Raw genomic sequence first — 23,206 nt, 5'->3', positions numbered from 1 at the left:
ATGAAGGGGGACGTGTGCTACCCGTGGAACACTGTGGTGTGAATGAGGCTTTACCAGTCAGGTCTTTGGATGCTTTTTGGACCTGTTCCTTAGTACTTTTTGCACGGAGTATTAGTAATGCTGACATGTTGCTGTATTTTTTCCATAGGTGATAGCCCTCCTAATATATGTAGTGTATTCACTTTGCCTTAATAGGGCATGGATGTAATACAAGGTACAGGCCATGAACTAAAGTGGCGCCTTTTTTTTTTTTTTTTTCCTGGCTTTATACTACCCCTTAAAGAGGATGTCCAAGCATGCTCTTCCTGCCTGAACTTGTATCAAAAGCTGTGAATGCCTATTGCATGCTGCCAAGTCAACCATCTGACGCCCAGCAAGTATCGTGCATAGGACCCATTAATTAGAATAGAAAACGCGCACTATACTGGCGGGGCCTTGGACAGTTGCCTCATCTGTTATCTCACCCAACCAGCAGTAGCGGGTGTAAGGTCGGGAAGTATGTCTGGACAACCCCTTAAAGTTCAGACCGTTTTCCATTGACTTCTTATTGCCAGCCCACGACCATACTTGAAAGTGCCAAAAACCGCCATATTCCTTTGCAGAAAGTTGCTACTATTGGTCTTTCTACGTAGTCTGATCCAGTAGCCTGTCCAGAATGGCTGCCAGTACCAGTCAGCAGCATGAACCCTTCTTTTCATTATGTTATTGTAATTAACATCAAATTAGCAATCAAGTTTTATCTTTTCATGATTCCTTTTTAAAATATCTGTAGACGCCAGGCAAGATTTGTGTGTGAAGACTAGCTTATGCGGCCACGGTGTGCAGAATGCATATTTTATTTACTTTTTTAAAGAAATCCTTTAATGCTGCATACATATTTACTGCCAGTGTTTGGTTCCAGTGGTGATTTAAATGTGGTTTACATAGTTTGGATTCCTATTTCCATGCTGACTTAGACCAATATTTAAAGAGCATCTGTCAGCAGTTTTTTACCTATGACACTGGCTAACCTGTTCCATGTGTCCTTGGCAGCTGAAGGCATCCGTGTTGGTCCCATGTTCACATGTGCCCGCATTGCTGAGAAAAATTATGTTTTACTATATGCAAATGAGCCTCTAGGAGCAACGGGGGCGTTGTCATTACACCTAGAGGCTCTGCTCTCTTTGCAACTACCACAACCTGTGCATTTTGACAGGGCCAGGCAGTGGAAATGTCATCACTTTTGGCCCTGACGTCTTGTAAAGTCAGAGTGCAGAGGTTGTGGCAGTTTCAGAGAAAGCGGAGCCTCTAGGTGTAATGGCAACACCCTCGTTGCTCCTAGAGGCTCATTTGCATATATTAAACTATCATTTTACTCTGCCATACCGGCACATATAAACATGGGACCGACACAGATGTCTTCAGCTGCCAAGCGCACATGTAACAGGTCAGCCAGTGTCATAGGTACAAATCTTCTGACAATGCCTTTTAAAGGGGTTTACCCATTAACAACGTCTCTATCCATAAGAAATTGTCACCTGGGCTGTTGGAGCAGTTGTGCATGTACGTGACCACTGCCCCATTCACATCTCTGGGACTGCGGAGATGACCGAGGTTTGTACTCAGCAGTTTTATAGAAGTGAATGGAATGGTAGTCATGCGTCTGTGTGCACCGCAACTCCATTCAGACTGGGGACTTCGGGACCCCTGTTCTTGTGATTTGGTGGGGTTCCAGCGCTCAGACCTCGAACGATCATACATTTATCACCCTCTTGTGGATACATGTTAAATGTGATTAATGGTTAAACTCCTGTAACTGCTTTTTTAATCATGGTTGCTTTTTTACGAGTTGACATTTTTGGCAGCCATTATTTCCTCATGTTATTTAATAAGTTATATAAGTTATACATTAATGTTGTGTTAGAAGCACTACAAGAACCATTATTTTATTTGAAGTCTACCTCCAGTGAGGAAAAAGTCAGTGCTCCTCATGCACATTACCTTTTTTGTAGAGCCTTTTCCTTCAAACCTCAACCATTTGTGTTGTAGACCCTTCCTTCATCTTGACTGTCTCAAATTTTACAGCTACAGTGACGTTCCCTGGTCACTATGTACACAAGCCTGCTATCTCGCATTAATCTGGACAATCTCTCCCTTCTTTGTATACTTCTCCACACTGGTTGAATCAGTGCAGATGCTGCTGTAATCACAGGACTTCTTTAACTAGTAATTTCCCTCTACATACACACACACACACAAACACACACAGTTTGTCTTTCTGAGGGGCTAAATTTTTTTAAGCCATATCTCTTTTGATCTATCTACCAGTAGTAGTAGTAGTAGTAGTAGTAATAATAATGTAACAATATTTATACAGTACCAACATATTCCGTAGGGTTCATGTACTAACAAAATCAGACTTTAGACTAACAAGTCTACAATTGAAACGAGAGGCGTAAGGGCCCCGCTTGCAATCTGAAGTAGGCAAGGTACAAAAGGTATAAAAAGTGCTTGCGTTGGTTGTACAATGGTCCAATCATCTTAACAAAATAGTGGAGTACATATAAAGCTGCATGAGCCAGTCACTAGTTATCTCTCACCATGAATCAGTCGGCATCAGCAGGGAGAAAGTAAAGGGCTGTAGTAATTCAAATCTCCTGAATGGGATAAGCACTTATTTTTTATTTTAGATAAAAACTTGAATTTGCTATATTTTTTTCTGAGGTTTTTAACTGGATCTGGAGGTATGCTTTAAATACTCATATATTTTTTATTTTATTTATTTTTTTGTTTGTGTAATGTGGTACAAGTTCACCGGTAGATGCCCTTCTTGCCATTTGCTGAAGTGCTTAATTTATTGTACTGAGTAAAGGCAATAAACGTTGTATATATTTTATGGTGCATTACAAATGCAGATAAGTTATGGTGCTGCAGAATTGGTATCACTAAAATTTACGTTTGAAGTACGATTTATATTTTTATGTAAACTTGTGTGTGACTGTGTGTATAGTATTTTATACATCTATTTTACACACATACTTTAATTAGCACTTACTCATGTAACACATACCGATAAAACCAATACATTTCAGAAAATGCTTACCAGTTTGATCCTGAACTCTTGTTAACAACATGTTTGGGCTGTAAAATATTACAACAGTGTTAACTTTTTATAAATCACTCACCCACTGTAGGCAGCCAAACTGTCTCATTTTGGACTTTTTTTATTTTGTGTTTTACATACTTATATTTTTTTTAACTCTAGCTAAATTGAAAAAATTGTCACCCTCTTACGTTAGTAACATTTAAAAGGGTTGTCCAGGATTAGGCTATCAGTATCATATGCCTGCTGATCAGTTGTTCTATTGTAGCTCCAGTGCCAGAAGTTGGCATTGGGATTACACTGCCCTCCATTGTGTAGTGCACAGAGCCAGTTACTGCAGCACTGCTTCGCGTGAATTGGGAGAAGCTCTGAAGTACGAGCTCCATCCACTGCACAGTGGAGGGCCTCCATTATGGTATTGAGGCCTTATCCTGAGGATAGACCATCAGTGGCAAAATTCTGGAAAACCCCTTTAAAGTAGTGAAAGAAATTGCTGACTGCTTTATTATCAATCATGACTGGTAATATAGAGAATGCGATCAATCACTGATAACACCTCCCCGTGTACAGATATCAATACCTGACGGCTATCTCTGTATACACACTTATACAGAGAATGCTATCAATCACTGATAATACCTCCCCTGTGTACAGATATCAATAACTGACAGCTATCTCTGTATACACACTTACACAGGGAATGCTATCAATCACTGATAATACCTCGCCTGTGTACAGCTATCAATAACTGACAGCTATCTCTGTATATACACTTACACAGGGAATGCTATCAATCACTGATAACACCTCCCCGTGTACAGATATCAATAACTGACAGCTATCTCTGTATACACACTTACACAGGGAATGCTATCAATCACTGATAATACCTCGCCTGTGTACAGCTATCAATAACTGACAGCTATCTCTGTATACACACTTACACAGAGAACGCTATCAATCACTGATAACACCTCCCCGTGTACAGATATCAATAACTGACAGCTATCTCTGTATACACACTTACACAGGGAATGCTATCAATCACTGATAACACCTCGCCTGTGTACAGCTATCAATAACTGACAGCTATCTCTGTATACACACTTACACAGGGAATGCTATCAATCACTGATAACACCTCCCCGTGTACAGATATCAATAACTGACAGCTATCTCTGTATACACACTTACACAGGGAATGCTATCAATCACTGATAATACCTCGCCTGTGTACAGCTATCAATAACTGACAGCTATCTCTGTATATACACTTACACAGGGAATGCTATCAATCACTGATAATACCTCCCCTGTGTATAATGAAGTCATAAACAGCAGAGATATAACTGTATAAATTAGAAGTTATAGTGAGTATTTTCCCATAAAACAATATATCAATCTGCTCAGCTCCTCCTGATCTATAACATGCTGTCGGCAGATTGCACTGCATTTTGTGGTGACAGGTTCTCTTTAAATGAGTGCAGATTTTATTTTTATTTTTTTAATTTAGACCGATTTGTTATGGCATTTGCAGAAAAATGAAATCTAAACCTGTTAGGTCTTTCACACGTCAGTAAATTGGGGATGTTTGCTGTCTGTGGTATCCACGGACCACTAGTGTATCCATTGACTTCAATGTGTGTATTCACTCAATGGTTTTCCATAGACCGTGGAATATGCCCTGTTTTGTCCTTGATTATAGATCCCTCATGCATATTATAGTCTGTGGATCAGTGAAAACAATGTCCATCCCATCCGTGTTCTGTCTTTGATCTTCAAGGACCATTGGTGAGATGCTCTGTGAACCAATTTTCAGCCTATCGGTGTCTTTGAAATACAGATGTTACATGGAGACCATAAAATGGACACACAGACCAAACTCGAATGAACCACTGTCCATCTTGTCACCGATAACATATAGAGACCTAACCATAAAAATGTCTTAACAGAATAATGTAGGTCAAATCTTCAGGGTGCATAGATCCTAAAAAGGCTTTTCCAGGATTATGGCCAGTTTTAATTAGCTGCAGTAGTATATGGTACCGAATAAAAAAAAATATACAATCTTACTGCCCTGCTACTTCTGGTTCCCAGCTTTACTTCTGGATGGTGGTCATGTGCGCCGCTGCAGCCAGTGACAGGCCTTATCGAGGACATGTCCCCAAGTGGCACGTAACCCTTTAGTGATATGCTGCGTGGGGACACATCAACTCTGAGGACAGTCATTGGCTGCAGTAGTAAACAAGTCGTGGACCTAAAGATTGCAAAACAGAGCGTCGGGGAGCAGGTATTGTGATATAGATATATACAGTATATATATATATCTCTATCTATATTTATTTTTTCATAGGTTACTACACGCTTATAAAAATTGGCCATAATCCTGAAAAAAAACCTTTCAATATTTAAAAGATTTTTCACACTAGTTTTATAAAAGTACACAGCATCCTCATATTTCTGCAGATATTTTTTTTTTTTTTACACCCCCCCCCCCCCTCCTTAAGTGTGGATGGGGTGTAGCTATTCTACCACATCTGAATGTCATCTAAGTCTATAAGATGATAATTCTTAAATGGGTTCCCTTTTTTTTTTTTTTTTTTCTCCAAGAAACAGTGCCACCCCTATCTATAGGCTGTGTCTGGTATTGCAGCTAATGCCTTAGGCGTGAACCCAGTATATCTATAGAACGACTTCTACGTCATCTTTTTTTCTTTCTTTTGTTATTGGTATTGTGGCTAAGCCTCATTCATTTGAATGGAAAGTAAGTTACAATATCGGAAGCCAGAAAAGGCAAAGCTTTTTTTTCTAGTATCAGACAACCCCTTTAAGGTAACAGTTGACCACACCATCCGCTTTTATGACCAGTCGACTCGTAAATGCTGTAAGGCTGACGGGACCCCACTTTGTGACCATAATATTCCCTTATGGGCCATTTTATAAAGGATTGTTTTTTAATTTTTCTAATGATTGTAGCTCGTGAATGCTCTTAGTAATTAGTATTTATTCTCCTTTTTGTTAAGGTACACGATTTTATTTTTTTATGTTTGTTTTGCAAGCTTTGGCTTATATTATTATTTGAAAGATTGTTTTATTATTAAACTGACTTAACAGGTTGTTGGCTGGAGAACACTGGGAGTGTACTTAAAGGGCTTCTGTCACCCCACTAAACTTTTTTTTTTTTTTTGGTACTTATAATCCCTATCCTGCGATATATCCATACATTATGTTATTAATCATTTTTGTTCAGTAGATAATGCAAAAAACATACTTTTATAATATGCAAATTACCTGTCTACCAGCAAGTAGGGCGGCTACTTGCTGGTAGCAGCCGCAAACAACCGCCCCCTCCTCCTGTTGATTGACAGGGCCAGCCGCGATCTCCTCCTCCCGCTGGCCCTGTCTGCATTTCAAAAATCGCGCGCCTGTCTGGATTCGGCGCAGGCTCTCTGAGAGAAGGAGGCTCGTCTCCTCAGCACTCACTCAGTGCGCCGATGACGTCACCGAAAGAGAAGACGTCATCGGCGCAGGCGCACTGAGGGAGTTCTGAGGAGGCGAGCGTCCTTCTCTCAGAGCGCCTGCACCGAATCAAGACAGGCGCGCGATTTTTGAAATCCGGACATAGCCAGCAGGAGGAGGAGATTGCTGCTGGCCCTGTCAATCAACAGGAGGAGGTGGCGTTTTTTTGCGGTAATTTGCATATTATAAAAGTATGTTTTTTGCATTATCTACTAAACGAAAATGATTAATAACATAATGTATAGATATATCGCAGTATAGGGATTATAAGTACCCCCCCAAAAAAAAGTTTAGTGGGGTGACAGAAGCCCTTTAACCCAAAAATGTGATGTTTGATATTTCTCAAAGCTGCTGGTTGGTTATAAGGCTATATTCGTGTACAGTAAGACTTTGATTCTGGAATTACAATCTACATTGTGTAACTATTACTTGAGGTTTGAAGTGATTCCTTAAATATTAGAATAGCAGTTTTAATCCCCGATGTGCATGGCAAATCTCTAAGGGCTGTTTTTGTCTTCCGGTGCCTACACAAAGACTAGTTGTAAAGCGGACCTGTCCCTTCTGAGCCTGGGGCCTGTTCACATTGCCTGCTGCTAATCATTTCTAAAATGTCAGATGACGGACTGTATTTGACGGACTCCATTGAATATAATAGGGCCTGGTGTAATTGCACTTAGTCCCGAGCATAAAATAGCCAGGTGGCTTTATCAGTGTGACCGACACTGGGGCTGCCCATACACATTAGTCTAAAGTCGATGAAACTGACAATTTCAACCCAAACAATTGATTGTAGAGTGAAATTTAAAGGACGTGTCATCAGAAAATGACCTATTATTTAAATCACATTTTTAATGGTAACATATCTTTTAATGTTTTTAATTTTCCATGTCAAGATCTATATTTAAGCAAAAAACCCATAAAATCCTGCAGTTTTTGCACTGGCCACTAAGCCGAATAATAGACGCCACTTCTTGGACTGTACAGATCAATGTACTGCAGTTATCTGCTTATCTGTCATTCTAATCCTGCCTATAATGATATCACCTCTGTGTATAGATAATATAGGATCCACCATTCACAATAGGTGATTGTCAGAGCTCATCTCTTCTTTCCTTGTACAATGACCTCTGCACAGATCACAGAGCGGCCTAGAAAACTCTCCCATAGCATTGAATAGGGTCAGCACCAGACCAGTGTGTCTATGGACCGTAGGGCTGCCGTAAAGCAATTTTAGTAATGCTTTATAAATGCTGTTAAAAACGTCTCAGGCAAGATGGCTGCCCCCATAATCATGTTCAGGAAATAGGATTTTGAAAACATCTGCAATCAGGAAATAAAAACAGATTAGAAAAAAAAAAAGCAGATATTGTATCCGTTTTTAACTGATAGATGAATTTCTGGTGACACATTCCCTGTTACATCAATGGTTTTTGCTGACCAATGACTGGCATTACCTGGAAAGAAGTGGTTTAGAATTATTGGATGACAGTCGCTGGCGGTCTGGGAACACCATTCCTAGAAAACCGCTTCCTCCTCAGCACAGTGGTGTGGAAATGTACGGCCAATGTGGACTAAAATGTGTGTGTGGTGTCGGGGGAATCATCGTTTATTAGGTGTTCTGTCATCAGCCTACTTCTATGTAATGTGTATGGACACCTTTATGTTGAATCCATCATATTGTCTTAAAGGGTATCTGTCACCTTGATCAACCCTATTAAAGGGGCTGTCCGAGATTTCATTATTGATATCCTGTCCTCGGGATAGGTCATCCATATCGATTAAGCAGGGGTCCGACTTGCAACACCCACACCCATCAGCTGTTTGAAGAGGCTGCGGCACTGATATCACATTTATCGGCCACATGGCGTAAGCGCTGATCAGTCCTATTCAAGTGTATAGGGCTGAGCTGCAATACCAAGCACAGCCGCTATACGATAGACACCTCTGGTCTTGGTAAGCTGCAAGGAGGCTGTCTCACTCAAAGAGCTGATCAATGGGGGATGCCGGGAGTCTTATCCCGCCCCGATCCAATATTGATGACCTTTCCTGAGGAGAGGTCATCAGTATTAAATATCCAGACAACCCCTTTAAACCTGGTATGGTTGATCATGGTGACTAAAATGAGCCCATTTATTTTATTTTTATTTTTTTTCTACAACCAGTATTACTGATGCAGTGAAATTCTTATTTTTATTAACACGTAATTGAGGCGCTCGGAGAACCCAGGGGCTGGTCTTACCCCATGGAGTGCTGCTTCCCTCCACCCCTCCCTGTAGCCACTCTCCCTCGCAATGAGATTGAAACTTCTGACATGCGCTGGTGTTGGTACCATTGGTGCATGTGCATCTCAGAGTAGGGGCGATCACTGATGTCAGGGTCAGTCATCAGAGTAGTGTTGATGCCTCGCCATGTCAGACTCATTAGGAGAGGGAGAGGCAACAGAGATAGGAGGAGGGGAAGCAGCCCCACGGTGCTCCGAGCACCTCATTGCATCGGTAATACTGTTTGCACCGAAAATGGGCTAATTTTTATTCACCATGATCAACACTAACATCAGTCTCTGTCCTCACCGGGGCTCAGTGTAATTTTTCTATCTTGGACACACACAATTTCATTTTCGGTGTGTGGGTGTATACTAGAGCATAGTGTTGGATGGTGCTTCATGGAGGCGGCATAGGGATTGCTTATAGGTCTGTAGGGACTGTGCACTGCCGTATATAAACGGAGTCTGTGGACTTGTTCAGTCATGATTTACACCAATCACATTGACACTTGCTCAGCTATTAATGTGAGGTCATGTGATGGGCTAGATGCCGATCGGCATTTAGAGGAAGCCGCTAAATTGTGTAGTCGGAGAGGATTGGCTTCAAGCCGTTATTTACTAAAAGTACATTGACGTTCAGGAGGATTGCAGTGCAAGTTGTATAGTGTAAAATAGGTTGTAAAATAAAAAGCCTTTGAAGGCAACAGCTCATGACCGTTTACACCCATTATAGGCCGGCTATAAAAGTCTTTAGAGGTGGACGTCTAACGCAGCACTTATGGCTCATAAGGAATTTTCTTTGAGAAAGGTTGGTTGTTTCAGAATCGGTAACTCCCTGCTTTGTGTTCCCCAGGATTTATTGAAACTGGCTGCCAGCAACCCATAGGTGTGGATGGATAGGATGGGTTACATGCCATCGCCTGCACTCATCTTACAGCGCTGATCTCTACTGTTAGGCTGCTCAGTCTGGTGACTTATGGCAGGATCGCATCATTGATATCTTTTGTAGGGTGTAAACTCTTTGTGCTATAAGCCATCAGGCTGAGCAGCCTGACAGGAACGCTCAGTGCTGTGAGATGAAGGCATAGTGTGTGGTGAGCCCCGCAGCAGGACACAACCCGTCCTAATCCTATTCTAGGATGGGTGTTAGCTATTTTCAATAATTCCTGGGTAACCCCTTTAGATATGTTCCCCCGGCCATTACCACCAGCGTAACTTAAATCCTCTAACAGGAAGGCTTCACAGACAGTGTTTTTAAGAGAAAAGGCATTGATCTTTATTTATTTTTTTGACTATTTTTTTTAGCCAGAACCAGAAGTCGATTTAAACAGAATGACGGAATATAGAGGAAGGACTTCCTTCCTGCTGGATCCACTTCTTTCTTTGGCTTAAAAAATTCACTAGTTTTAGATGCAGTTTTTCATTTATTTTTTTATTCTGAGGTTTAGAGGTAATCTGTCAACTTGATTTACTGCTGGGAACTGCAGTACCACGTGAGTAATACAGCTAGCACTGATCACCGATTGGTACGTTTTAGTCTCAACCTCCCCGTGCTCTGTTCCAGCAAAGCTTCGATCTAGTACTTTGTTGGACTTGTAGTGGTAAATTGAGGTGACAGTCCCTTTAAAATGATACACATATTAAAGGGCATGTGTCATCAGATTTGTACCTATGAAACTGGCTGACCTGTTGCACGTGAAGAAGGGATCTGTGTTGGTCCCATGTTCATATGTGCCCGCATTGCTAAGAAAAATGATGTTTTAATATATGCAAATGAGCCTCTAGGAGCAACGAGGATGTTGCACTTTGATAGGGTCAGGCAGTGTAAACATGATTACTCCTGCCTGGTCCAGTCAATAGTGAAGAGGGCACAGCAGTTGCAGAGAGAGCAGAGCTTCTAGGAGTAATGGCAACGCCCCCGTTGCTCCTAGAGGCTCATTTGCATATATTAAAACATAATTTTTCTCAGCAATGCGGGCACATATGAACATGGGACCAACACAGATGTCTTCAGCTGCCAAGTGCATATGTAACAGGTCAGCCAGTTTCATGGGTACAAAACTGCTGACAGATGCCCTTTAACAAGGCCTAATCTATTGGATCGGCCTGTTTTTAAAGCCGATCAAATACATGTAATATCTTCTGCCATGTTATAGTATGTAATATTGCTGTCTTTTTAAAGGATAACTGTCATATTATTATTATTTTTTATTTGTTAGTTTATTAGAGCTAGGCTTGTATACCGGAGTTATTCTGTCAATGATTGTCAAAAGATCTGTAGTTACCTTATAAAAACAGCTTTTATTAATGTCCTCTGTCCCTTTCCACTGCTCCCTTAGTCCTTGCTAGGACTCATGTCTCCGGCTAGGAAGACAGAGGGGCGGTCCTTCACACTGCATGCCTGCATTAGGCTTCAGAGTGAGGAGGCGTGTCTCTCAGTAATCCAATCTGATTGGCTGGCAGGGAGCTGCTGGCTACAGCAAGTGTGTATGTGCAGTGAGGGGAAGCAGATTTGGCCTCAGAGAACTGGCAGAGGAGCCATCTCGAGAAGATCCTCATAATGTAGGATTGAAAAAAGTAGTATGTGAAGAAACTAAAGATTGCTTTATGCATAATGCTGCTGCAGCAGTAACATATGCTAACATTGATTTTCTTGATGAAAATGACAGTTATCCTTTTAAGTAAAGGTGTCTTATGTAGACATGCAGGCTAGGCTGGCCTCCCTACAACCTGACAGATTTATGATAATTTTATGTAAATCTCTGCCAGCTCATATCTAACATAGATCTGCTTTTCTGGTGCGTGGACTGCCGGAAGATGTGCCAAAGAGGCCCGCTCCTCTAAATACATTGGGGTCGTCTTACTGCACCATACTGATGTATGAAACCCCAGTCTTAGTTATTTTCCCCCATAGATCCAGCTGTCAAAAGGGTTATCCGGTAAATTAATATTTTTAACTTCAGGATAAGTCACCAGTATCAGATCGGCAGGTGGTCCCGGGTGTCAGACCCCTGCCGATCTCGCCAATCTGATATTTATGACCTATCTTGAGGGTAAGTCAAAAAAATTATGTCAGAAGAGGCTGGCACTACATGAGTTGCAGGACCCCTGCTGATGTGAGGATAGATCATTATTTACTTGGGATAACCCCTTTAAGTCACAGTTCAGACAGTGGAGGGAAGCTTATGTGTTGTCTACTTCCTAGGGAAACCTGCAGAATTTCTGCTCTTAACGAGAATGGCTAATTAACCTCAATTAGTACACCAGGGATGTCAAACCTGTGGCCCTCCAGCTGTTGTAGAACTACAACTTCCATCATGCCCGGACAGCCTACAGTTAGTTTTGCAACAGCCGTAGGGCTAAGAGTTTGACATCCCTGCAGAACACAATACGTAAAGGACTTCTGTTGTTTTTTTGTTGTTGTGTTTTTGTTATTTTTTTGTTTTGTCTTTACAACAAAACCTCTGAAATCTCCAGATGTGGAGCTCTCAGCAGCCCTGAGTGAGTGCATGGATCTTTCCTAAAGTACTACTGGACATAGGACCTGTCATCCTATTTCTTTTTAGTAAATACTTGCATTCCATAAAAGAGCAATTCTGAAGCATCTGAAAACTCTAAATGTATGTTGTTCCTTTGCTAGCACCTTCCATAATGACAAAGCGGAAATCTGGGAAATAGTTTGCAGTGCCCTCAAACGGCGCACAGCAAAAGCCAGAAAGATCCCTACGGGTCCAGTACAAGAGCCACAGGATAAACCATATGTATAGTTAAGGTTCGGTCCTGCTGTAGGCAATAAAACCTTGTATTCCTTGATATCAGTCTTCTCCAGCCTGTGGCTCTCCAGCTGTTGCAAAATGACAACTCCCACCATGCCCTGACTGCCTACGACTCTCAGGATACGCTGGGAGTTGTAATTTTGAGAGTCACAGGTTGGCGATCACTGCTTTTATATAATTTTTTTATTTTTTTTTGTTTTATAATTTGAAGCCTCTGTATTTGTACCCTGTACACCTATCTATGCTGACATGCTGGGGGCAGTAAGAAATCATACAGACACGATATAGAGCTTGCTTTGATCATGTATGTACCCTCAGCACACCGGCTTCCAGGCTACCCATGTGTGTGTGAAACTGAATTATCATGTTACCCTTTCTTTGAAACTGAAAATAAATGGTATAAACATTACTCTATGGTTGTGTTCTTTATATGCTAGTAGTCATTCTGTCTCAGGCCATCCACAGCTATCTCTCCCGATCCTTCCATACATATGCATGCTCGGCGCAGCCAAGCATGCATATGTAGTGAATGGGGAGTGGGAGAAAGACTGCTCTGGCAGCAGCTTATTCCCCAGGAGAAGAAAGGAAATCCAGCGTACCCAATCCTTATCTTCCCCGACACGTCATGTCGAGGGGAAGTCGGGAGGACCCATACACACTAGATGTTCGGCCGAAATGATCAGGTACGGCTGATAGACATCTAATGTGTATGACGAATGACTATGGGCGTTTGTCCTGTGCGGTGATGTCTTAGTTGGTCTTGCCTCTCTGCCTTTTAAGTTTTGTTTAATTTTTCAAGTAAGGAATTTTTTTTTTTTTATTCTTTTTTCTTTCTTTTTTTTTTTTTTTGTCTGCTTTTTTTTCTTTTTCTTTTCTTTTTGTTTGCTCTTCATACTAGGGCCTCGGCCTTCTCTGGGAGTGGGTTTTGGAGCACCATTCGGCTCTGCTATGAGTACTGCTCTGCAGCCGGCTGGCTTGGGCTCTTCAAATCTTGGAGGTACTTTTTTTTAAATATTCTATTATCATTATAAGTTTTTATATTACACTATTAGAAAGTGGTCTGAGACAGTTTTGCAGTTGCGTTCTACCTTGTAATTTATACCGTTAGGAAAAAAATAGAATCTCCATAGCCCTCTCTGGACGAATGCCTGTACAGGCAGAGTAAATGTGAGAAGTCCTTCTCCTCAAAACTCGGGAATCAACTTTCGGGATCGTTTTTATTACCATAGATATAGCAGTTCAGCTGAATTATATTAAGGCCCCATGCATACAACCGTATCAGTTTTGCAGACTACAAATTGCCGATCCTCAAAATACGGATGCAGTCCATGTGCTGTCCGCATTTTATTTGCAGACTTTGTTTGCAATGATTCCGCTGTCTGTATTTTGCAGGCATATTCTATCTTTGTACGGAACTGACCTATAGATGCGAATAGCACACGGAAGATCTTTGTGCTTTCTGCATCCTTTTGTCCGTTCCGCAGAAGAATAGAACATATCCTATGCTTGTCCCCAAAATTTGCACCCATTGAAGTCAGTAGATCTGCAAAAATGGGCATGTAACACAGACCTCATCCGTATTTTGCAGATCTGTTATTTGCAGACTGCAAAATGGACATGGTAGTGTGCATGGGGCCTTAAAGTGGTTGTCCCATCTTGGACATTGGGGGTATATCGCTAGGATATGCCCCCAATGTCTGACAGACCCCAGAGGTGGGACCTGCACCTATCCTTAGAACAGAGCTTGCATACTGACGCACAACATACGAGGGCACAACGTGCATGCGCAGCCATTCTCCATTCATTTCTATGGGAGTGCCGAAAATAGTCGAGCAATGCGTTCAGCTATTTTCGGAAGCCCACCGTGCAAGTGCAGACACTGCTCCATTCACTTCTATGGGGCTTACGGAAATAGTCGAGCCAGTAACATAGAAATGAATGGAGGGTGGCTGCACGTGCACAGTGCATCCTCCATCACTTTGCAGGTCCCAGAGGTGGGAGTCTGGGACCCGCACCTGTCAGAAATTGGCGACATAGCCTAGCAATATGCTCCAATGTCCAAGATGGGACAACCCCTTTAAGCGATGTTCCTATCTCTGGCATTCATAGCATATCTACAGGATATGCCATACATGTCTAAGATGGGAATACTGTGTTAAAGGGGTAGCGGTACCACTCTTATCCATGGCTGCGTCTGGTATTACAGATGTCATGCTGGACCCAGCCCATGGACAGGATCTACCATGACTAACCTCAGACCATGATGATCATTATGTCCATGTTAGGAAAGTTTGCTCATGCATTTTCTGGCCAGTTACAGACTAAATACTAATCATCTTGCAAAAAAATTGCAGTGCGCATCTAAATGATTTTGCCGCATGTCTATATAGCCTCTTGCATAGGCCTCTGTGTCCCTCCTGGCTCTGCTGCTTTCACACTTGAACACTTTTCCAACCGTATAAAACATATGGTTCTGCCATATAACCTCCCCCTTAACATTGATATCAGACAGAACCGCAGCTGACTATCACATGGCAGTAAAATGAGCGCGCCTCTGCCTGTAACTGTGGCATGTGCGGGGTTACAGCTTCATGTACAAGGGAAGGGTAGGGTCACGTTACACGAAATTGGGTGCGATTTGTGTACAGTCTATCTATCCTCCTTAGGCCCCGAGCTGGAGGGATCCACAGATTGAATGCTCGTGAACTTAGTACATACAGTAACTTGCAAAAGTGTATTTTTTTTTTTTCTTCTTTTTCTTAAAACCGCCCCATAGTTTATTTCTAAAAGTTACGTTTCTTGTCAGAACCAGACGCTCAAGTTTTATATGTTTGTGTCTTAAAGGGACTATTGTTTTATCTTTTCTTTTTAAGAAAGGAACCCTATTAATCAGCTGGTCGAACCCGGCGGCAGGTGTTTTATTTCCCTACAGCGCCACCACAGGAGAAATAAAGCATTGCATAGTGCCCATTAGAATCAGTGGGCCGTTTGAAGGCTCCATTATACCCATGCATTGCACAGAGACTCTCCCATAGCAGCTCTCTGTTCCTGCTATTTGTTGGAGGTTTTTAATGAAGCTCGTCCATTTATGAACTTCGACCCGGTTCCGCTTACTCTCGTGGGCTGTCCTTACGTATGTATTTTGGCAGTGCTTGACGATGACGGAAGCATTTATCAAGCTATGTCCTGGAATAGTAGAAGGGGATGGTAGTAGGTGGCCAATTGTTGGCTCTCATTTTATGTCCGAAATCTGCATGCAGTAGCATTGTGCCTTCACGTCTACGGGTTACTTCTGTTACTTCCCATTATGCTTCCTCTTCCGCTTCCTCTTTACTGTTGTTTCTGGCTTTGAGCTTTAGAAGAAGGGACATATTATTTATGTAGCATTGCCTATGGACAGTTTAATCACTTTTCAGCACCATCTGCTCATTTGGTAATGGCTCCATACTCCTCAGTGTGTACAGTGTGCGAGACGAGTAATGGAAACTGTTTTATCCCATGTTCTTTATCTGACCAGATGCAGAAGGGAAACGATGGGCAGTCTAATGAAGAGGAATCAGCGCCTGCATAGAAGGCGTCAAACAGCTGATCAGCAGGGGTGCCGGACCTTTAACGATCAGATATTGATGACCTATCCTGAGGATAGGTCATCCATATAAAACCCCTGCACAATCCCTTTTTAATATGAAGAATTCCTGTTTATATGAAGGTTCTGTGCGTGCCGGAAACATGGCACTCCGATGGAGGATCCCTTCCATCAGCGGCCACCATTCACTTATACTGGGTACTGACAGGGAAACTAGCGCATGCGCAGTCCATCCACAGTGGAAATGGATAGAGGCCGCTGACGCTCAGAATCCTCCATCAGTGGCCATGTTCCCAGCACAGCTCTGGCATGCAAGTCAGGAGATCTGAGTGTGAGCATCAAGTCAGGGGATCTGAGTGTGAGCATCAAGTCAGGGGATCTGAGTGTGAGCATCAAGTCAGGGGATCTGAGTGTGAGCATCAAGTCAGGGGATCTGAGTGTGAGCATCAAGTCAGGGGATCTGAGTGTGAGCATCAAGTCAGGGGATCTGAGTGTGAGCATCAAGTCTTCTCATTAAATGATCGGACATCAGTTCTGATTATGCGTATTGCTATCTGCATGTATGTGCAGCGAGTAATAGATACTAGACAATCCCTTTAAGTGTGCCTCATCCACCATGGTGCATTCGATCAGTGCTCAATGCCAGTATAGAGACCTGATCAATGGTAGACTGGTTAAGGGTGCACTGTAGAGCACCTATCGTACAGTGTTTTTTGTAGCAGTAAGTTTGTCTAAAATTGCCATCTAAACTGAGGCTTTTTATGATCGGGGGCCAACATTGATGATAGATCAGTCAGAAGTGACCAGATGGCTCACATGTGGTCTCCTCTCAGCTGGGTAGATCGTAGCATTTCTGGGTAGCCCTACAGTCAGTGGGATTGTTCTGCCTGGTGACCCTTGAAAGCAAAATATCACATCCATGTGGTATTCATAAAATAGGGAATCAGAAATATTACTCCAGTATCAATGATTGCACTTCACCTGAAGATATTGTGTGTTGGAGGAGCTGTCACAGCGGTCCTGATGTGTGTGGATTCCACCTTAAATGACCATTTTGAAGCCTCTGTTCTTATGACTCGATGTTGTGCTATTCCTTGATTTTTGTCTTACTATTTATAAATAAATTGTTAACTGGAGGGGTTACCAGTTTGGGGGGTGTCCCTGCACAATCTACCACTGATGGCACTGATTTATAGTGTCGGACTGTGCAGGGACACCCCCCCCAGTTGGTAACCCCCAGATGGCAATTCATAAACTTGGCGCAGGAATAATCGAGAACCGGTACGACCTGGAGTCATAATAATAGAGGCTTCATGGGGGTTACCATTATTTAGTAAAAAAAAAAAAAAAAAAGACTTGCCGGTAGGGGTCCTATTTAAAGGGAAAATAAATTTTTATGCCTTAAAGGGACACTCCAGGCAACACTAACTCTGTCTGATGGTCTATGCAGGGACTGAGGGTGCAGGGCATGACAAAATGGTTCTCTAGTGTATTTTGAATCCATGTTGTGATAAAATAATGGGGCAGATTCACAAAGACTGGTAAGATGTGTAAAAAACAACAACTATTCTACCATTGGTAAATCTGCCCCATAGTCAGGGTCATTTCCAGCACCTCTGTTCAGCTGCCGGCCCTAATGATCTCACAGAATACTTACTGGTGTTTCCTAGTTATGACTTGAAGCCCCCCAATCCTGCCCCCATTTTATAAAACGGTGTATATTTTCCTATTTAGTCCATGAGTTGGTGGAGGAGGGCGATGTCCATTGCTGATCTGTGTGTTATATATAACCCTTGTCTATGTCCATATTACCAATGATGTTACATGTCTTTTGTCTAATACTGTCCCACTAGGATTTGGAAGTAGTTCTGCTTTTGGAGGTAACACCTCCGGGGCCTCCACCTTTGGCTTTGGAGCAGCAAATAAACCATCTGGAAGCCTCAGCGCAGGTTTGTATTGTGTGTCTGTTATTCAGCAGCTCTGTGTAATAAAGCATGAAATCAATGTTATACAGATGACTAGAAATTCTTATGCCATCCAGCAAAATGCAGATTTACGTGGGGTCTAGGTTGTCATTGATCACTGTCATTTCTATGACTTTTCTTCTGGTGCTGCTTGTGTGCCATCTAGAGGTCCTCACCAGGTGGGTGCTTCTGCCCCTGCAGGGGAAATCTGGTAGTACATGCTAGCCTTTCAAATGAATGGCTCACCATGTTCTTCATCTATAAAGCAGGTTCAGCAAGATCAAGAGCTGCTCATTGCTGGGCACTGTAGCACATTGGGTGGGTGCAGCGTGGTCACAAGTGGCTGATTGCTGCAGAAAAATCTGTAGGTAAAGTCTCATCCACACATTGCTTAAAGAGGACCTGTCACCGCTCCTGACCTGCCTGTTTTAATAGCTTCATGCATTCCCCATATAATAACAATTCTGGACCGCCCGCAACATGTTACCACCCCTCTGTACCCTTACTGCAGACTTCTAGCAATGTCCTGTTACACGTGGAATAAAGAAAGTATAAAATTAGGTGAATTAAAGGGATTTTTCAGGTTTATGTGAAATAGTGCTTAACCTTTTACCTAGAGCAGGCATGGCCGACCTGCGGCTCTCCAGCTGTTGTAAAAGTACAACTTCCTCCATGCCCTGCTGTAGGCTGATACCTGTAGGCATCAGCTTGTTAGAGGCACAAGAAAGTGTGTGTGGAGGGGGTCTGAAGTTGAAGACCCTCCTGTAGGACCTCCATAAGTCCTATAAGGGCATCATATGGAAAGTGACTGTCCAAATTAAACATTAAAGGGCATCTGACAGCAGATTTTTAGCTATGACACCGGCTGACCTGTTCTATGTGCGTTTGGCAGCTGAAGACATCTGTGTTGGCCCCGTGTTCATATGTGCCCACATTGCTGAGAGAGATGAGACTTTACTATATGCAAATGAGCCTCTAGGAGCAACGGGGGGCGTTACCATTACACCTAGAGGCTCTGCGCTCTCTGCAACTGCCTTGCTCTTTCCTCTCTGACAGGGCCAGGCGTGGTGATGTTTTCACCGCCTGGCCCTGTGGCAGTTGCAGAGAGAGCAGAGCCTCTAGGTGTAATGGCAACGCCCCTGTTGCTCCTAGAGGCTCATTTGCATATGTTAAAACATATTTTTTCTCAGTAATGCGGGCACATATGAACATGGGACCAACACAGATGTCTTCAGCTGCCAAGTGCACATGTAACAGGTCAGCCAGTGTCATAGGTACAGATCTGCTGAGTATTTGAAGGCGACGGGTCGGCACTGCGGTTTGCATGTGGTGCACGCGTCCAGGGAAGGCGTCCCACTAGTATATAGCGAAGAAGGACCGGCACTCCCTTTCTTGACGATATGAAGACACTAATGACCTCAGTGACTGCAGTTTGGAAAAGGTTCCGGCTTGAGCAGAAACCAGTCACTGATGATGTCATTGTGCCTTGAATAAACGTCTCATCATATCGTCAAGAAAGTGAGTGCCGCTCCTTCTTCGCTAGGTACAAATCTGCTGACAGATGCCTTTTTAAAGAAAGTTCTGCAACTTTGTAAAATACTTTGTGCATCAGTTCCTCTGCCTTTGCAAGACATGGAAACATTCACAATCAATGACTGAAAAGCCATACAGTACTAATACTAAAAACTAGGTCTAGATAATCCTCAGTTAAAAACAGGAGTACAAATCTGTTGTACGCTTAGTGTAATAGAACATAAAAAAAAACTGTTAAAGTGTATAACGCACCTCACATGGCCTGAAGTGTCTAGCATGCATGTACAAGTGATCATTCTATGGTGGTGCCATGTATTACATTTGTACAAGTGATCGCCAGTGACCTGAATCTGTTAGTTTCCTTCTCTGGCCTCATGCACACGGCCGTTGTTTTGGTCCGCATCCGAGCCGCAGTTTTTGCGTTTCGGATGCGGACCTATTCACTTCAATGGGGCCACAAAAGATGTGGACAGCACTCCGTTTGTTGTCTGCATCCGTTGCTTCGTTCCGTGGTCCGCAAAAAAATTAATAACCGGTTTTATTCTTGTCCGTTTTGCGGACAAGAATAGGCAGTTATATCAATAGCTGTCCGTGCCGTTTTGCCAATTGCGAAACGGACGCCATCCGTGATTTGCGGACTGCAAAACACACAACGGTCGTGCGCATGAGGCCTCTCAAAAACGTATTTCCTCGCTTTTCATTGTGTCCTATGAGATTTAAAGTGAACCTGCCACTTAAATATGTGTAAGGGGCCAATTTTTCATCCAAGAAGCTCATTTTCCCAGGAGGCTGTAAGTTATTTGGCAGCGTCACACATAACTGCTAAAGGCACACATTTTTGGAAGGTGTAGTACTAGGCGCTTCTTTTTATTTTTTTTTCCCACGAGGGTTCCCAGCACAGACCAGTCAATCTGACATTTATATCTAAGCCCAAGGGAATGTCAGAGCGGAGCGAAACGTCATTTCTTTAAGTGATGGGGTTCACTTTAAATAACTTTTTGTGATGTTTTGTCACTCCTGAGTTTCACACGCTGCGAATGAGTGGAGGGGATTGTGTCTGGTGTTTTGGCTAGTGTAAAGTTATTTAAATGGAAACCCTTTCTCACTTAAATTAATGGTTTCAAATGTATTTTATCCCCTAAAGGATTTGGCAGTTCATCTACATCTGGATTTAACTTCAGCAATCCTGGGATCAATGCATCAGCCGGCTTAACCTTCGGAGTCTCTAACGCCTCATCGGCAGGTTTTGGGACTGGATCACAGCTGCTACAGCTTAAGAAGCCCCCAGCTGGAAACAAGCGAGGGAAACGATAGACATTTTAGGCAATCTCGTGTAGTTAGTGCGTTGAAAAGATCTATTTTTCTAAACAAGTGCTGTAATTGTTCCCCAAGAGGTTTATAAAAGTTTTTGAAATGTGTTTTTTTTTTTTTTTTTTTCCTCTTCGATTTATTTTCACGTCCGGAAGTCATTCATATATCTGTAGTGTCTACCCTGCAAACGTATCATGAAAGCTGTTCCCACGAGTTAATAAATTCAATACACACCGCTTGTCTTCACGAAGGCTTTCGCCTCAATGGTTTCCTATAGCTAGGAGTCGACCTTAAATGGTAAAGTGTTCCCAAAAATGTGCAATGTATAGTGTGTTTTGGCCTTTTATTACAGCGGTAGCAGTGTTGCCATATTGCGCTTACACCCTAAATTAATTGTACATGTTTATGACCACTGTTTTGCCACGGAAGGTATTTAAAAGCAAAGTAACCCCTCCAGGCAGACTGCTGTACTGCAGCACCCAGTCCGTTTGCATAGCTTTCTAATGCTATTTCAGCCATAGGTGCGGGAGTTTTTTATATATATATTTTTTTCCTTTCAAAGCGGTTGTGAAGCCCGTAATATTGTTGATTTCTTCTATGATCAGCGGGGACCCCAGCACCTCCGCAAATCAGCTGTTTGGTGGCGTTCCTGCAAGCACGGTTTCCTCTTCAAGATCGCGCTGCCTGTCGCCTCGTTTGCAGCTGTGGTGCAGTGTAATTACAAGCTCTCGTTCCATTCAAGTAATTACACTGCGCCTCCAAGACGACGCGCAGTGTAATGGTGACGAGGAAATAGCACTTGCACGAGTGCCACCTCCTCTCCAAACAGCTGATCGCATTAAACCAGATACGGAGGTGAAATCCATGATGTGGTCTCTGTGCTGGTTGTAGGTCCATCCAGATAGAGCACTAGTAAGGCCTCATGCACACGACCGTTTCTATTATGAGCGGCCCGTTCCGCCATTTGCATGCGTGCATGAGGCCTAATTCTAAAAACGATGCAGTGGAGTTTCTGTTCACATAAGATATGTGGATGCGATTCTCCTCTCCACCTTGTCTTTGGCCTTACTGTCATTAGGAAGGATGCACACGCATTGTATAGCTGCCTTTTTTTTTCCCTTTGCACACGTATGCATACATTGTGTAGACGATAAGCCGCATACATCAGTGCCGTTTTGTTGCCTGTGCCCCTGACAGCTACGGTTTGCGGACACTGAATTATATTTTCCATGAATAGATGTCTGTACATTTTGTATTAAGCCAGTGAGGGTAGTAACTCTTGATTGCATGTTTTTCACTGTATTGTGTATGTATATGTACTGCATACTGAATATGTATGTGAACCAGAGCTGCGTAATTGTGACAGTTTTTGTAGCACGTCTGCTTTTTCTCACCAATTTTTGTAATATTTCTTTTCCTTTTTAAAAAGTGATTAAAGTAATGTAAGGCATCGGTCGTGGTGCTGAATTACAGAGATGTATCTTAGTCTTGCTGTGGTGAAGTATCCAAAAAGACCATCGATGAGGATGGTTACCTTCCTCAGGCAGATTCTGCCAGTCTGTTCAATATCTGAGATGCCAGTCATACACATAAGCTAGCTGTTTGACAGATGCTCATATGGCTCACAGCAATGTCTTCTGACCCCCACCCCTATAATTGTGCATTCCTAAGGGCCCTTTCAGACGAGCGAGTGTCGCGCTGCGGACTCGCAGTGTAGCCCCCGTTCTGAACTTCCAGCGCTGCCGGGGTCACATAGCATTATATTGATTTATGATACTATGCAACACTTGCAGTACTGGAATGTATTAGATAACACTGACAGCATTATGTCAGTGTTATCCAGTACATTCCAGACCTCTAAGGGTTATATAGCATCAAAGATCAATATAATGCTATGTGACCCCGGCAGTGCTGGAAGTTCAGAACGGGGGCTACACTGCGAGTCCGCAGCGCGACACTCGCTCGTCTGAAAGTGGTCTAACTCAAAACAGAGAGAGAAAAAGCCTCTACCAGACATACATGGCAGCGTCTTATTCCCAGAGGGAATTAGTGGGTTCGTTAAAACCAAGCTAAGAGACAGGTTGAGTGCCTACAAATTAGATCATGGAAAGGCTTTCGCTGGATTATTGATAAATGTATAGCTACCTTGGGGGTCCCCAGTGATCTCAAAAT

The 23,206-nt window shown here is 42.7% G+C and overlaps 1 protein-coding gene across 2 annotated transcripts in view; it reads left to right on the top strand.

Moving 5' to 3' along the window:
* NUP58 (nucleoporin 58) overlaps positions 1-22,481 on the top strand; it is a 72,472-nt gene extending 49,991 nt beyond the window's left edge. The window contains exons 13-15 of one of the 2 annotated variants that reach the window (XM_040426189.1): positions 13,539-13,637; positions 18,080-18,175; positions 20,868-22,481. In XM_040426189.1, coding sequence (XP_040282123.1) covers positions 13,539-13,637; positions 18,080-18,175; positions 20,868-21,037 — 365 coding nt within the window. In that variant the 3' untranslated portion in view covers positions 21,038-22,481. The remainder of the gene's footprint in view (positions 1-13,538; positions 13,638-18,079; positions 18,176-20,867) is intronic. The other variant, XM_040426190.1, reaches the window with a different exon arrangement.
* The last annotated feature ends 725 nt before the right edge of the window (positions 22,482-23,206 follow it).

Source organism: Bufo bufo, chromosome 3 (genome assembly GCF_905171765.1).
Source record: "Bufo bufo chromosome 3, aBufBuf1.1, whole genome shotgun sequence".
NCBI lineage: Eukaryota > Metazoa > Chordata > Amphibia > Anura > Bufonidae > Bufo > Bufo bufo.
This window is presented reverse-complemented; position numbering and strand designations above follow the sequence as displayed.